The following is a 15,600-nucleotide window of genomic DNA, read 5'->3' as shown; positions in this document are numbered from 1 at the left end:
GAGTTAAATGAGCTGGTTGTGTTATAGAACTTGCAGTTTGTCTGTGAGGACCTGCCAAGGTGGGGAATTTCAATGTTTTATTGGGCAGTGTTGGATTGTCACATGGCAAGAAATCCCCCACGGAGTCCAGAAGCACAGTGGGACAGGGACCTACACCTAGATTTGAACGTGACACATTAGGACATGAAAAAGGCACATAAGATTTCCATGTGTGGCAAGAGAGTAGAACTACTGGAGAAACTAATCCATAGGGTATATAAGCTCCTGGTACATTATTCTAAATTCTCGGTGGGGGCATCAAACTTGTGCTGGAGAGGATGTAGGCAAATAGGTACATACTTACATGTATGGTGGACATGCCATTTAGTGGTAGATTTCTGGAAACAGGTGGGACAAGAGATGAGGGCTATTTGGGAGGAGAAGTCAGCTTAGAACCCTCTCTTTGTTTATTGGGCAGGTTGACTGATCACATTTAAGTAAAGAAAAGTGCCAACTTGCTGGCCATATGATTCATGCAGGACGGCTACAAATTGCCATGCTTTGGAAGGTTGCTTCTACTATAGTATACTGGTACCATCAGGTGCATGAAATAACCTTAGCAGAAAAACGTATATACATGCTTCGTAAACAATCCTCACTGTATGATAAAATGTAGGCACCTTTCTGGTCTCATTGAGCTGCTCAGAATTGATGGAAGGGTAATATATTTGTAGGGGTTGCCTTGAGTGTACTCTAATGGGTGTGCTAGCTTTCTTGAACCTCCGGATGGAAGGTCATCTAATAACAGAAGGGAGACAATGCTTCTGTAATTATATATAAGTCACAGTGATGTATAAGGTACACACTGAATATGTGATTGCAATTTTCCTATGCAGCTGGCATTGTATTTGCTGTGATTGTTAAAGTTAAGGATAAAAATAAAAATAAAGTTTCAAAAAAGAAAATTGGTTAAAGCCAAAAAGAATATGATCAGGGGAACCAGGGGATAAGATATAAAAGCAGCCTCAAAAAGGTGAGTTTTTAGGCTGGATTTAAATAAGTCCAGAGAGGAAGCATGACACGCCAGCTCAGGAAGTCTGTTACAGGTATATGGCACAGCAAGATGGAAAGCATGGAGCCTGGAGTTGGCAATGGAGAAGTGCATAGATTAGAGTGACTTGCCAATAAGTGGTGTTCATGAAGAGGGTGTAGGAAGAGAACAAATGGAGATGCAGAATGAATGTGCTTGTAGGTAAAAGAACACTTCATGGCAAAAACCACAGACATATGTTTGAAAATTGAAAAGTGGTATAATGGTTGGTTTGTTATTGATTTACAGGCTAATTTTAATTTACAGGCTAATTTTAAAACAAGTGGAGATAAGCTGCAATTTTAAATCATGCAAGCAGTTGCGTGCTCATGTTTTTGTTACGGCTATGGCTGCTGTGCAACCGCCTCACCACCAGGGGTCCTTCAAGAGCAGGCTCTCCTGACTGGCCCAGTCCATCTTCCTTGTTTTCTCTATGTTCTGGACTTCCCCTTATAACCCTGCCTGGCAGTTCCCTTGGTGCTTCGGCATCAAGCTCTCTTGGGCTTCCTGCCCTAGCCTTGCTGTGTGTGTGGCTTTCTGCCTCGCCTTGCTGTGCGTGTGGCCTTCGGGCATTCTGTCTTGTCTTGCCTTGTGTGTGGCCTTCGGGCCATCTGCCTTGCCTTGCCGTGTGTGTGTGTGGCCTTCGGGCCCTCTGCCTTGCCTTGCCGTGTGTGTGTGTGGCCTTCGGGCCCTCTGCCTTGCCTTGCCGTGTGTGTGTGTGGCCTTCGGGCCCTCTGCCCTGCCTTGCCGTGTGTGTGTGTGGCCTTCGGGCCCTCTGCCCTGCCTTGCCGTGTGTGTGTGTGGCCTTCGGGCCCTCTGCCCTGCCTTGCCGTGTGTGTGTGTGGCCTTCGGGCCCTCTGCCCTGCCTTGCCGTGTGTGTGTGTGGCCTTCGGGCCCTCTGCCCTGCCTTGCCGTGTGTGTGTGTGGCCTTCGGGCCCTCTGCCCTGCCTTGCCGTGTGTGTGTGGCCTTCGGGCCCTCTGCCCTGCCTTACCGTGTGTGTGTGTGTGGCCTTCGGGCCCTCTGCCCTGCCTTACCGTGTGTGTGTGTGTGGCCTTCGGGCCCTCTGCCCTGCCTTGCCGTGTGTGTGTGGCCTTCGGGCCCTCTGCCCTGCCTTACCGTGTGTGTGTGTGGCCTTCGGGCCCTCTGCCCTGCCTTACCGTGTGTGTGTGTGGCCTTCGGGCCCTCTGCCCTGCCTTGCCGTGTGTGTGTGTGTGTGGCCTTCGGGCCCTCTGCCCTGCCTTGCCGTGTGTGTGTGTGTGTGTGTGTGTGGCCTTCGGGCCCTCTGCCCTGCCTTGCCGTGTGTGTGTGTGGCCTTCGGGCCCTCTGCCCTGCCTTGCCGTGTGTGTGTGTGGCCTTCGGGCCCTCTGCCCTGCCTTGCCGTGTGTGTGTGGCCTTCGGGCCCTCTGCCTTGCCTTGCTGTGTGTGTGTGTGTGCGTGGCCTTCTACCTTGCTATAAGGTTCCTTGACCCTGCCCGGGCCCTGACACTGTTTGCCTGCCCTGACCCAGCCTGGACTTGACACTGTTTGCCTGCCCTGACCCAGCCTGGACTTGACACTGTTTGCCTGCCGCCTGCCCTGACCCAGCCTGGACTTGGACTTTGTCCCAGCCAATACCCTGCTCCACATATACAGCCATCGTCAGAGACCTTCCAGCCATCCCTGTCTCTCTCCACCTGGAGCCACCCTTTTGGGTGGTGTTCACAACACCGGACCATAGCTCAAGCACCTCCTGCATGTAAGTAGGTGCCTAATCTTAAGAAACTGCTCGAGAAAACTTACTTCGCATATATCTTTCCTAGGACTTCGCCGGTTTTTATGCGCGTATGTTACCTCCCGACATCACTGTCGGGAGGTAACAATCCTTGTATACATTGACACAGTGCTTTTCCCAATTTTTCTATGAATTTTGAATAGGTAATATCTTCTTTAGAGAAAGTATTATCAGGAGGATCCAAAAGCAGGTCAGAATACCTGTAGATCCCTCTTCTGAGCCTAATAGCAAGGGTTCACTAATCCAGGACTCCAAAGATAGAGAAGGTAACACAGCGGGTTCTCCTTGTTGCCTCAGAGGGGAAGTGTCCTGGACTGCCATCTCTGAACAACTTGACTCTACTGTATTTGAGTGAGATGATGAAGAACGTTGTAGCAAGGATTCTGCTGATACGTTCACCTGATAGGCAAAACTGGGACTCCAGTCTGAGGAATTGCTGTAACGAAGGTGGAGAGAAGAAGCTGGAAAGTTCCTTCCATCTTCTGAGTTAAAAAGGAAAGGAAATTCTTCACCATATCTGCAATTTGGTCGAATAACTGAGATGGAACATTCTCTTCAGAGCCAAGAATAGGCTCCTGTTCAACAATAGGAGGTCTATTAAAGGTAAGCGATACTATATAGCAAACTGGATGCAGTGCCTCCAAGCAAAGGGCTTTTGAGATTGGAGGGGCAGAGATAACAAATCTCCTTCTGCACCTACATGAGGGCACCCAGTCTATAGTTGTGTAGGTAAAGCAGCAAACTGGGTTGTCCCTCATGCAAGCAATTTAAAAAAAAAGCAAAGGCAAATTATATGAAGCAACAAAAAAGACAAACACAATATCCCTGCCTCCCATGCAAATTCTGTTACTCTTTTACCACACCTCTAGCGGAAGGTAGATAGGAAAAGGAGCTTCTGCATTCTTTTCAATGGTAGGTACATTCTCCAAGTCTGGGTGTCTGGGCATCAGCTGATCGGAATCTATTCCCTCATCGATCAGAAGTTGATTAATATCCAGCTTCAGATACTGTCTTTTTCTCCTAAAAAGGAATTCAGGAAATAACAAGGTTGGCCTGATTTTAGGTTATCTGCTTTAACAACAAGACAACAAAGACTGTTAGTTTAAAGTCTGCTCAGGTGTTACTTGTCATGCATTTACCATTAACAAGTTCAAAATTGTTTATTATGAAAACCAGCAAGCATATTAAAATGGAGTGACTAATGTTCCAGCAAGTCATCAAAAGAAAGTCACTCAATCATAGATTTTTACATTGACAGTAAACATCTTTGGAGTGGAAATGAATCACAATGAGATGCACTTCTCACTCTGTAACACTATCATAAGAAGTGTGAAAAATACTTGGAAATACCTTGCCTTACCTTCAAAAATGTGAAGACTGTGCATTAGAGAAGATAAATAATTCAGATTCTCATGTTATTCATACTATATTCATATTTAATATATATTAGTTCAATGCCGCCTTCTCCTCTAGTTTGGTAGTCTGACAGAAATCCAGTGACAATGGAAAACTATAGCTTGCTTACTGTAAATGGTGCTTTCTGTAGATAACAGGATAAATTAGAAATGATATGTGGGTGATATTATCCAGCAGCACCGAACAGACTTGCTCTCCAAGCTAGTAGAGCTTTGAGCTCTACTGAGCATGTGCAGGAGATCCCATGCAGATGTTATCTTGAAACCTTCTTCAGTCTATATCAAAGCTAATACAAATATATATAAAATAGGTAGTCAACTCTCCAGGGAGACAGGCAGGCATCTCATGGCTAATTCATCGTGCTAAGGAAAACACAATGTACAATAAGCAAACCTTGCTTTTTCCGTCGATAAGCAGGCTGAAATAGCTATGATTTGTGGGGAATCCCAACTTAAAAATTGCAGTAGATCATTTACTGAATAAGCAACCTGAAGTTCTTTGTGGAAAGTAGACTACTGAGAGAACAGGTCATGCAAAACAGATTGTCCAAATTTACTTTCAGTCCTTGAGAAGTTGTTCAGACAGCAATGGGACATAACGGTGTGAACTGATGACCAAGTTGCAGCTTGAGGTCAGAGTTCGGAGTCGTTATCTACAATCCTGCTAAGATGTGGCAGAGTTGGACACATTCTGCTAAGCTGGTAGACAACATACGGTAGGCAACTTTGATGTCAAGTCAGTTATGTTGCATGTGACCAACAAATGAGAAGCCTGGCGACGCGAATGAGTTCTTTTCCTATACCAGATGAAGACACTTCTTTAATCTAAGGTATTAAGGATTCTTTCTCCTTCATGGACACGCAGTCTCAGAAAAAACAGTAGATAATGAGAAGGACTGAGATATGGAAAGTCAAAACAACCTTTGGTTGAAAATTTTGGTTAAGTGGGAAGGACCACCTGATAATGAAAATTGTATGTGTGGCATATAACGGACATTAGTGTGAAATTTGCAGACTCTTGTAACTGAGGTAACTGCTGTGACTAACACTACTTCCCATGTCAAAACTAAATAAAATTCTTCTGAAATGAACTGAAAAGGTGGCCCCATGGATTGAAAAAAGGGCAACATTCTAGTCACATGGAAGGGGAGGTAGTTGTACTGAGGACTAAATGCAGCACAAGCCTTTCGCAATGCTAGATATCACTGGATGAACAGACATGGATTTAGCGTGTACTTGAACATGGAAGTCACTAAGACATTGAGATTTACTTTCACCAGCAGTATGGTAGGTCTGAGTCAGAGAGGGGAACAAGTACAGTAGCAAGTATTTAGTCTGACAAGAAAATGGGTTGAAGGTTTTCTGATGGTGCCATTAGAAGATCAGATTTCTGGTGGATTGCATTCTAGCTGGAAGCAAAATGCCCTCAATTGCTCTAGACAAGGAAAGATGAGCAAGTACTGAGTGTTCAACATCCAAACCATCAGATTGAGGTACAGAAGACTTGGATGATAGAGTGTTCTTTCCTTTTGATTTAACAATGTAGAGTGTGTCCCCAGGTACATAGCAGTTGGAAAGTTGTATGCAATATACTATGGCTGTCCGGGACACGTTGAAGCTATAAGCAGTAAGGAAGCACGGTCATGCAGCAGCATTTGCACTGACCTGGCAATTAGCAATTGTGGTGGAGAAACCACTTGTCCCTCAATGAAGGAGGAAAATGCCCTAAGCTAGACTGAGATGACTAAGTATAAATAAGAACAAACAAATCTAATTATCTGTTCTGTATCAATGCAAACAAGTCAAAGGGTAGCTGACCCCCTAAAATGAATAGTTCATCGGTTGAGGATTGTTGTAAGGACCACCTGCTGAGGTGACCCACTCTGCTGAGGTGACCCACCAGTGTTGGATATTCCCAGAAGATAGGAGGTTTATAGGAAAGACCAATGTCAGGTTGTGCACTCCTCAATCTTGAATGCTTCCTTGCAGAGAGGCTACAAAAGTCTGTGCCTCCCTGTTTCCTGGTAGCAACCTGGTAGGCTGTTTTAATTAAGATCCATGAACTTTGAAAGAACATATCTTATCCTTAATTCAGCAGATTGATCCCATAGTGGCTCCATTCACAAAATCAGGTGCCCTAGGATTGAAATGATCCTGTGCTAGCAAGAACTGATGAGGAAAAATGTGAGCATCACCCTGCCCTGAATTACAAGGGAGGTGGTTTTACCATTAGAAAAAGCTCTAGCCTTGGAGCCTGGACTGTGGTAGATAATGGTTGGGTCAGCTGATCCCATTGAGAGCAGAGATCTCTGTGTAGATAACTGAAATAAAGGCAAATCAGTGGGACTATATGGCCGCCACTATATGTCCTGATGTAATAAGAAATACTGCGGCTGTCACACACTGGGAAGTCGGTATATTGTGTATGAGCAACATCACCATGTACACCTGATTCACTGTCAGAAACACTTTCTTCTGCAGAGAGTCTCTCCATGGTTTAATGAATTTCATTCATGTAGGTACTAGATCTGACTTTTGGAAAATGACAAGAAAAGTCCACATTTTATAGAAGACAGGCCATCTTGTACAGGGAAAATCAACGCTTATTCTTCAGAGTTCATTGTGTTTAGCTAGTTGTCCAGGTACAGGTAAGAACTTGAATTCCCTGGGGACAGAGACATAGACATGTAAGGCATTAAGTAAAGACTCTTGGAGCTGCTGATAAGGCAAAACAAGAGTACCCTGTACTGGTAGTGTGAAGAATCCACCTTAAAGAAAAGGTAGTGGCAACGTGAAGGATGGATGAGTATATGAGCATTTACAACCTTCAGCTTGAGCGCACATTCCTATTCCTAATTTTGGATGTAAAGGAAAGGTATGCTGAGGGAATGCATTTTGAATTCTTAACGAAGCAGACGTTTGTTCTAGGGCTTCAGATCTAGAAATGGGCCTCAATCCTCAAGAGTTCTTGGGGATTAGGAAATAATACCGGGCTCGGGCCAAATGCACGAAAGTCCGCCTGGTAACTGGAGGCTCTGGAAGCCCGCGGGCCTGACCCTCACGCCGTGCCACCGATTGCAGCCGGCGGCTCGCACAGCACATGCATCCCTCAGCACTGGCGGTTATGTCAGCGGACTGCGACGCCATGATGGGTTGCTGCCTGATGACACTGCCGCACAAATAGAAGACCCGCTCCCACCCCGCCCTCTTTGATCCTGCACTGCACCGCGATCAATCGCCACGACCAACCCAGAACACGTGGGGACCTTGACCCTAGCCACGATATCGGGATCCACAGCAGTCAGCGGTCTCAGGTCCTCGCAGCACCAACCAGGCCCCCGCAGTGGGCGGGTCCTTGCCTCAATTGGGGCAAGGAAAAAGCAATACCCCCCCCCCACCAGCAATGGAGCTCCTGCCAGCGTCAGGCTGAAACGCAAGTATAGCAGCCCCCTTTTTCTTTTCTTAAATACCTCTGACGGAGGAAAAAGAATATTAAAAAAAAAAAAAAAACTTCTCGGAGGAGTCACTCCCGGCATCCCGGGAAGCAAACGCCTCAGCCTCCATATGCTGCATACAGCAGCACAAAAAGGCTAAAGCGAGGCAGGAAGCGGCAAAAGAGAGGGGGGAGGCAGTTCCTGGCAGCCCAGGAAGACATTTAGGGCTTGTCCATCTGACAGTGGCCTGTGCAGGGGAGACATGGTTCCCAAAGCCACAAGGGTCGTGGATTTGCCCAGTCCCTGCATAATCAGCCAAGCAGGGTACAGAAGCAGTGCAGAGATGCGCAATGGCGGAGTCCGGCCCCAACACCCAGCATACAAGTGCAAGAAGTAGAAGTGCATGAGGCAAGTCACAAGCAGTAGGGAATGCGGAAGCAAGCAGGAGGCCGCAGAAGCGACAGACTACAGACAGATGCGATGCCACAGGAGCAAGAGGACAGAGAGAATCCGATAGAAATGATCTGCCTAACGGAACCGAAAGCTTCTGACACACTGCGACCCATGCAGGCAACCGGGCCTCACAAGCGCCTTCCATAGCAGCCTAAACCCATGCCCAGCGCCTCAGACCACTATCAGCGCCGAGCCTTGAGGAGGAGACCTGTATCACCTGGGAATTTCACAAGGCATGATCCCTGGCTGGGGTCCACCATGGCAGGCACTGGGAGCCGGCTGCCCTGCATTCCTTAACATGCAGAATTGGGCGCTTGCCAACCCATTTGTGGCCATGCCAAAACTATCATTGGGCACGAGGAAACGCGGGATACGCAGCATTGTGCCCAGAGTTCTATGCCACGCAAACGGGTATGGGCAGTTATGCCACACCAACCCAGCCCTGAGGGGGCTGGAGCATCCAGGTGCAAGCTCGTGCAGAACCCCAAGCAGCGGCCGGGTCTCACAGGCCAGAAATAGTAACAAGAGAAGACTATACTAGCGGCTCAAGCACCGATACCACTGGATTCATTGCCTATGCCAACGTCGAGCAAGAGAATCCCTGAGAGGCCATCGCAGGAATAAGGCGAGATGAATACAGAGGCACTGACTACGGATCTGGGAGTCAGCGTGGGAGATGCTGGTAAGGGAGAGTTGCCCGAGACTTCAGGGGTGAATCAAGGTATAGGGAAGGGTGAAAAAAAAACAGGAGATCGGGAAAGGGGAAGAAAAGAATCTAAAGCCAAAGCCAAAAACAGATCCGACTCCAGCTCTACTAATTCCTCAGGTTCATCCAACTCAGACTCATCATTGGAAGACAACCAAGACAAGGTGGAGACAGCTAAGGCGGATGCAGACAGGGGACCCCCTGAATTGACGACCTTGTTGCAGTTATGGGAGAGTGTCCCAAAAGAAGTAAGGAAGAAAATCAAGAAACGAACATATATAGATATCTTCAGAATTATGGAAGGTCGAAGGAGTGCCAATGACAAGGGTGACAAGAAGCAGGATCATACACCAGGTGTGGATAAGCCAATTGCACGAAACATAATAAATTGGACAAGGGCGTTCCTGCGGATGGCGAACATGATAGATCATGAAGATCCATCGCAATATGGCCACATGCTCAGCTATGCTGTTACAATACTAGACACATATAGAGAATACGAAGGATAGGCATGGCTTAATTATGACGAGCACTTCAGAGACAAGATGGAAGAGAATCGCTTCATGTCTTGGGGTACACAGGACATCGGCTTGTGGCTCAGTCATATGAAGAACAAAGCTCCCAGTGCAGGAAACAGCATTCGCTTGTCATCGCACTTTGGAAATCACATGGAACAGGCTGGACAGGCGAGCATTGGCACCCACAACACAGGAACATGTTGGAGATACAATAAACCCTCTTGTGCATTTCAGGATTGTAAATTCAAATATCTTTGCTCTATATGCATGGCTCCACACCCAGCAGCAAAGTGCGCGAAGAAAAATAATACAGGGATTAATACCAAATCCAAATAAACACAGCATAATCAAAAAAGCACCATCCTCAATCAATTTGGAAGCTATGAGGAGTTGGATAGAATGATATCCAAGGAAGAAGCAAGCCAATAGCTTGATCCAAGGTTTTCGACATGGATTCATAATACCTTGCCAAGGTGTCATTGAAGGAACACACCCAAAGAACACCCTTACAGCGGTAAAGCACGAGGACATTATCCAGAAAAAAAAATGAACGCAGAGCTCTCAATGGGTAGAATGGTTGGGCCATTTACGTCTCCTCTGTTTAAGAAAATGATGATCTCCCCATTGGCTGTCATACCTAAGAAGAAAAATTTTAACCAGTCTTCTTCAATCGAATATACAACAAAACACAAGAAGACAAACTGCAATGTTAATAAATATAAATAATAATATATTGTATGCAGTTTGTCTTCTTGTGTTTTGTTGTATACCCCTAAGAAGGAGCCAGGAATATACCGACTGATACAAAATTTATCTTATCCCTACAGCGCCTCCATGAACAATCACATACCAACAACTGAATGCTCAGTACAGTACACATCTTTTGATAACACTATCGATGTGATACGTAATTGTGGCAAGGGGGCATTGATGGCCAAAGCAGACATCGAATCTGCTTTCTTCCTTCTCCCACTACACCCATCCAGTTTCCCGCTATTAGGATTCTGCTTCAGAAGGGAATACTATAGGGTGTTCAGTCTCATGTGCAAATTTCAAAATGTACAGTTCATTTCTTCAATGGGTCACAGCTCAACAGGCTGGCTTGAACAGCATAATTCACTACTTAGACGATTTTCTCTTCGTGGGACCAAGAGAATCACAGGTCTGTTCCTGCCTGCTATGCGCGTTCCACAGCATAGCCTCTCAATTTGGAGTACCAATAGCACACGAAAAAACAGAAGGCCCTACAACACTAATAAAGTTTGAGCATTGAACTCTATTCCATCCAGATGAGATTCAGACTCCCTCCAAAATAAATTACAGGATATGCGGAAAAAATTGAAGCAGGTAATATCATCAAAGAAGATGACATTGACAAATATGCAATCCCTCATTGGTACTCTCAACTTTGCATGTAGAGTGATAGCCATGGGAAAGGCCTTCTTGAGGAGACTAACCACAAGCACCAGGGTGTTGATCGTCCGAATTGCAGTATTAGAATGACCAAGTCAATAAAAGAAGACTTGGCAATATGGTTAGCCTTCTTGACTAAATATAATGGCATATCCATTTGGCAAGATCCTCCCATTTCCAATTTCGACCTAGAATATATTCAGATGCATCAAGCGGATGGGGTTTTGGTGTGTTCTGGCAGGGTGCTTGGGCCACGGAGCAATGGCCAGCGGCATGGGTGGAAGAAGGTTTAACATGTAAATGTCATCTTCTTGGACTTATTTCCCATTTTGGTAGCATTGGTCATATAGGGCATGAAACTAAGTAATAAGCACATAATATTCTGGTGTGATAACATGGCAGTGGTCCAAGTACTTAAACAGTCCGCCAAGTGCCAGAAGGTAGCCAAGTTACTAAGGGAGGTAGTGCTAACTAGTTTGCAGCTAAACATGGTAATACGGGAGCGACATGTCCCGGGGATGCGTAATGGGATTGCTGATGCCTTGTCGAGAGCTAAATGGGATTTGTTTCGAAAACAGGTACCAGGACCGAACAAGGAAGGCATACCAGTCCCAGAGCACCTGTGGAACATTGGGACAGTACCACGAGAGACCTCCATCAGCGATCTGTAGCCCCGGCGACATGGAGCGCTTACTGTAGGGCCTATGAGAACACTTCAAAATTTCTGAAACAGCAGGGTTGGGTAGAAGGACCTGTGCCTGAGGAGCTAATCATCAGATTTATTGTCTGGGCCAAAGAGAACGGAAAATCCAGGTGTGCTGTAACTAACCAGTTGGCAGGATTCACGTTCTTCGCGGAAGTAAGGGGTTGGGGTGACCCAACAAAAAGCTTCTTGGTAAAAAAGATGCTTACGGGATGGTCCAGAAAGGCAGGGCCAGCAACTGACTCTAGACTACCCATTACACACGATCGGCTCATTAGATTATAGTTGGGGTTACCTACCTTGTGTTTTTCAGACTTTGAAACCAAATTGTTCAGGGCCTCGTTTTCACTGGCATTCCTCCGCAGCACCATCCAGGAGAGACAGTGGAGGAAAGGGCATACTAATGCAGAATGTTAAAGTTTCTGAACAATCAGTAAAGTTAATTATACAGAGGTCAAAGACAGACCAAGCAGGGAGGAGAGTAAAATTAAGTCTTAACTGTGCAGCATCATTAATGACTTGCCCGGTCCAGAACGTTTTAAATTTCTTAGCAATACGACCGGAAGGGGATGAAGTCTTATTAATTCACGCAGACCATTCCCCTCTTACCAGATACCAATTCATAGCAGTATTGAACTTAGCATTATCAGAAATCAGATGCAATCCTAAAGATTTCGGGACTCATTCCTTCAGAATAGGGGCAGCCACTAGCGCCTCCTAGGCAGGGCTGAATATAGAAACCATTCAGAAAATAGGGAGATGGAAGTCAGACACGGTATACTCATATCAAGACAGGTCGAATATGAGTCTATAACCTTTCTTTGGCCTTTTTTGTAGAATTATCGCAATGGCAAAGGAATGTCTGGATTGTCGAACACTCCTTTGTGCATTGGGCAGCAAAGATGTCCATTGCTATGGACCACATTTAGGTTTGCCGGTGCGGAATGTTCGCATAATTTGGATGGGGGAGTGAGGAATGACATGGGATGAGTTGATGTCTTTTTTACAACTCAAGAAATATATGATGGCTGAACATGACGTCATTGTTATTCACTTAGGCGGCAATTATCTGGGGAAATCATCATGTGTGCAGCTGATTCAACACATGAAGAATGACTGGAGGGAATTGGTTTCATGGTTTCTGAAGACATGTTTCATGTGATCCGATATCATCCATCGGCTAAAATGGTGAAACAGCAGTTTATGAAAAAGAGGGCGCAGAAGGCTTAACCGGCAAGTGGGGCGATGGGCCTCCAGGTTAGGGGGGGTGCCATATATTACACGGTTGGGCAGATGATCTCTGCAAAGGATTGTTCAGGCCAGACAAAATTCATCTTTCGGATATTGTGCATGATCTGTTCAACAACACTACACAGGAAGCTATAGCTGATTTTCTGAAGTGAAGAGGCTGCAACTTTGGGGGGGGGGGGGGGGGGGGGGGCGGACATGAGGCAAGTACCACTACCTCATGCCAGTGGCGGGGGGGTACGAGCCACTGGGACGAATTGACAGGCTTTGGGTAGGCCCCCCCCTTGCTCAGAGATCACAGTGGGGGGGGGGGGCGGTTAAGTGGGCTGCCTTGCTAGGAGATGCGGCAGGCGGCACCAGTGACATGGTTGGTGTCAGATGGGAATATCGGCTCGTGCTGAGTATTGTAGTTATGTTTTGATGTTAAAAATAAAGCTGCGGCCTCTTCATCCAAAAAAAACTCATCTAATCTTTTGTTAAAGATAAGTCTCAGAGAGGGGAGGGGACGTGAGGGTGCCATTAGTCAGGGATCTCCATGTTATAAGGTGTAGAAACCTCGTCCATGCTGGGACAGAGACTAGCTTTATCATTGGTTGATGAAGTAATTGCACTTCAAAGTGAGACTGCGTCAAGGGAGACAGATATGGATCAAAATTTAAGCAGTGTGGAGGGGATGGTAGCTGGGAGAAATACCAAAGGAATCCAGATTCCATAATTCAAAGGACCTAGAGGTCCTTGACTATCTGATTCCACGCCTCAAAGAAGATTTGGATCCTGTTCTGATCCGGAACAGTTTTGAAGGCTGAAAAACCAGGTCTGGGCTTGCAATGGGCCTGTTGTGTAGCCTTAAGATGATGGCACTCATGATGCTGGGGTGTGGCCAGAGGTGGCTGCCAATGTTGGGCTGGAAGAGGCAGTAAGTGGTACTGCTGAAAAAACTGAAATTGACTCCTATGAAAGTTGATAAGAGTAAAAGATGCTTGATAACCCACAATAGCGTTGAACCATTACATTCAGTTTCTTCATTTCTCACAGAGACAGGTACATCTGATGATTTCTCAAGGAAATTATCTTGGATGCTATCTGCCCTGAGCCATTTCATATATCGAGCTCCAGTTGAAGCTGATGTATGAAGAAAAGAGTTGAAAAATTCATAGCCAGAACTGAAAATGATGAATGCACGTTTCTGTCTTCAAAAGCAGTTGTGGGTAATAAATCCTGTCTTCTGTAGACTGCAGAAAAAAAAAAAAACTTTCAGCTTTGGAATTCAATCACTAAGATACTGAACCACATAGAACCAGTGCATACAGACATGGGCAGGAAATACGGTGCTCTGGAAGAATTCTTTGCCAAGAACGTGTAGGAGCCTTGTTCAGTCCAGACTCCATAATGACTAACTGAGGCAGCAGCTGGACTGCAAACCCTGGAGAATTTGAACTCTGCATCTGAGATTCAGCTTTGTAGCCATAGGTATGCCAGAGATAGGTGTTTCCACCTTCTCATTGGCAAACAATTCAGAATGCTATAGGCTGGGAGAATCCTGGTTCTGACACGGCATCCAATAACTGGAGGAATCTAAAAATCACTATGGAAGATGCTTTGACACTAACAGGTGAATGTTCAAAAGAGTTCTATATGGAAATATAACATACTATTTTAGCAACAGTCAAAAGTCATTTACCCACATTAAGTGCATTTAACAAGGGTAAAACTATGAACAATTCAATAGCACTTCTTGCGGCAATTCTTAAAAAACACACAACGCAGGTAAAGTTTATGTACACATGTAGAACCCAGTTCTAAGAATGTAAATGCTTTTAAAAATTAGGCCCTAAGCCTTATTCCCACCTGTTTCATGAACTTTGAATATGACAGAAATGCCAGTGCAATGACAGGCATATCCAGAAATGGGTCAGAAGATGTATTGGTAGAACCCTCTCATGAAACTGAGTGTTTACTAACTCAGAACTCCAATGATGGCAAAGGCAAACTGGAGGGCTGGTTGCCTTAGAGGGGAAAAGCTCTGATCAATCACCTCTGAATAGCTTGACTCCACTGTAATTGAGAAGATCAAGAACCCTGTATCAAGGGTTCTAAGAAAGTGTTCACCACAGTGAGTGATACTGAGACTCCAGTCTAAGGAATCACTATAGCAATGTTGAAGAGGATTGGATTATTCTGTCTCTTTGAATGACAGGCAGAGGAATTTTGCATCAGATCTGCAGTCTGAGTGACTGATGTACTCTCTGACCTGATGTGCGGTTTCTCCGTTTTTTGGTTGTTTTTTTTTTTAAGCAAGCAATAATATGAGGCATACTGAAGCTGGGGTCTCCAATCAGGAGCTCTCCACTATCAGCATAGAATAAATGAGGGCTGATGATGACCGCCATTGAGTAGGTCCGCTAAGACACCTTTCGAGGAGAGGTTTTACCTGAATCGAATTTTTCTTCTTTTCCCCATGCCACATACAAAGAGAAAGGGAAGACTAAGGGGGGTCAGTTGATTCCCCGGTCGATGCCTCTCAACTCTGAATCGAAGGTTTCTTTGCGGGAGCAATGGCGTCAACTCCAGAAAGCTCAGTCGCTGGAGGAGTATCGCGAGAGGAGGCGCTCTCCTCCTGGACTCCGGAAACCACCTTGAGCCCCCCCCCCCCCCGACCAACAGTGTCGCTACCCAGCGTGCCCTGGAGAAAGGAAGCCCTCCTTCGATGGTGGTTCAAGGTGGTGAGGCATTGAGGATCCAGGAGGCAATCCAGGTGGCGGCGTGTGCAGAGACAGCTCCAGGGAGAGTAGTGGAGGAGTTGCCTGCTGACATGGACCGGAGAGAACAACTAGGATCGCTGGTAACAATACAAGGTATGCTGTCTGAG

General features: G+C 45.9%; 1 protein-coding gene across 2 annotated transcripts in view; it reads right to left on the bottom strand.

Annotated features, from left to right (window-relative positions):
- DNAH1 (dynein axonemal heavy chain 1) overlaps positions 1-15,600 on the bottom strand; it is a 1,058,897-nt gene that overhangs the window by 1,002,700 nt on the left and 40,597 nt on the right. For both annotated transcript variants that reach the window (XM_029599497.1, XM_029599496.1), the window contains exon 5: positions 3,705-3,861. In XM_029599497.1, the coding sequence (XP_029455357.1) occupies positions 3,705-3,861 (157 nt within the window). The remainder of the gene's footprint in view (positions 1-3,704; positions 3,862-15,600) is intronic.

This window comes from Rhinatrema bivittatum, chromosome 4, assembly GCF_901001135.1.
Source record: "Rhinatrema bivittatum chromosome 4, aRhiBiv1.1, whole genome shotgun sequence".
NCBI lineage: Eukaryota > Metazoa > Chordata > Amphibia > Gymnophiona > Rhinatrematidae > Rhinatrema > Rhinatrema bivittatum.
Note: the sequence above shows the minus strand (reverse complement) of the source record. Positions and strands in the feature narration are given on the sequence as shown.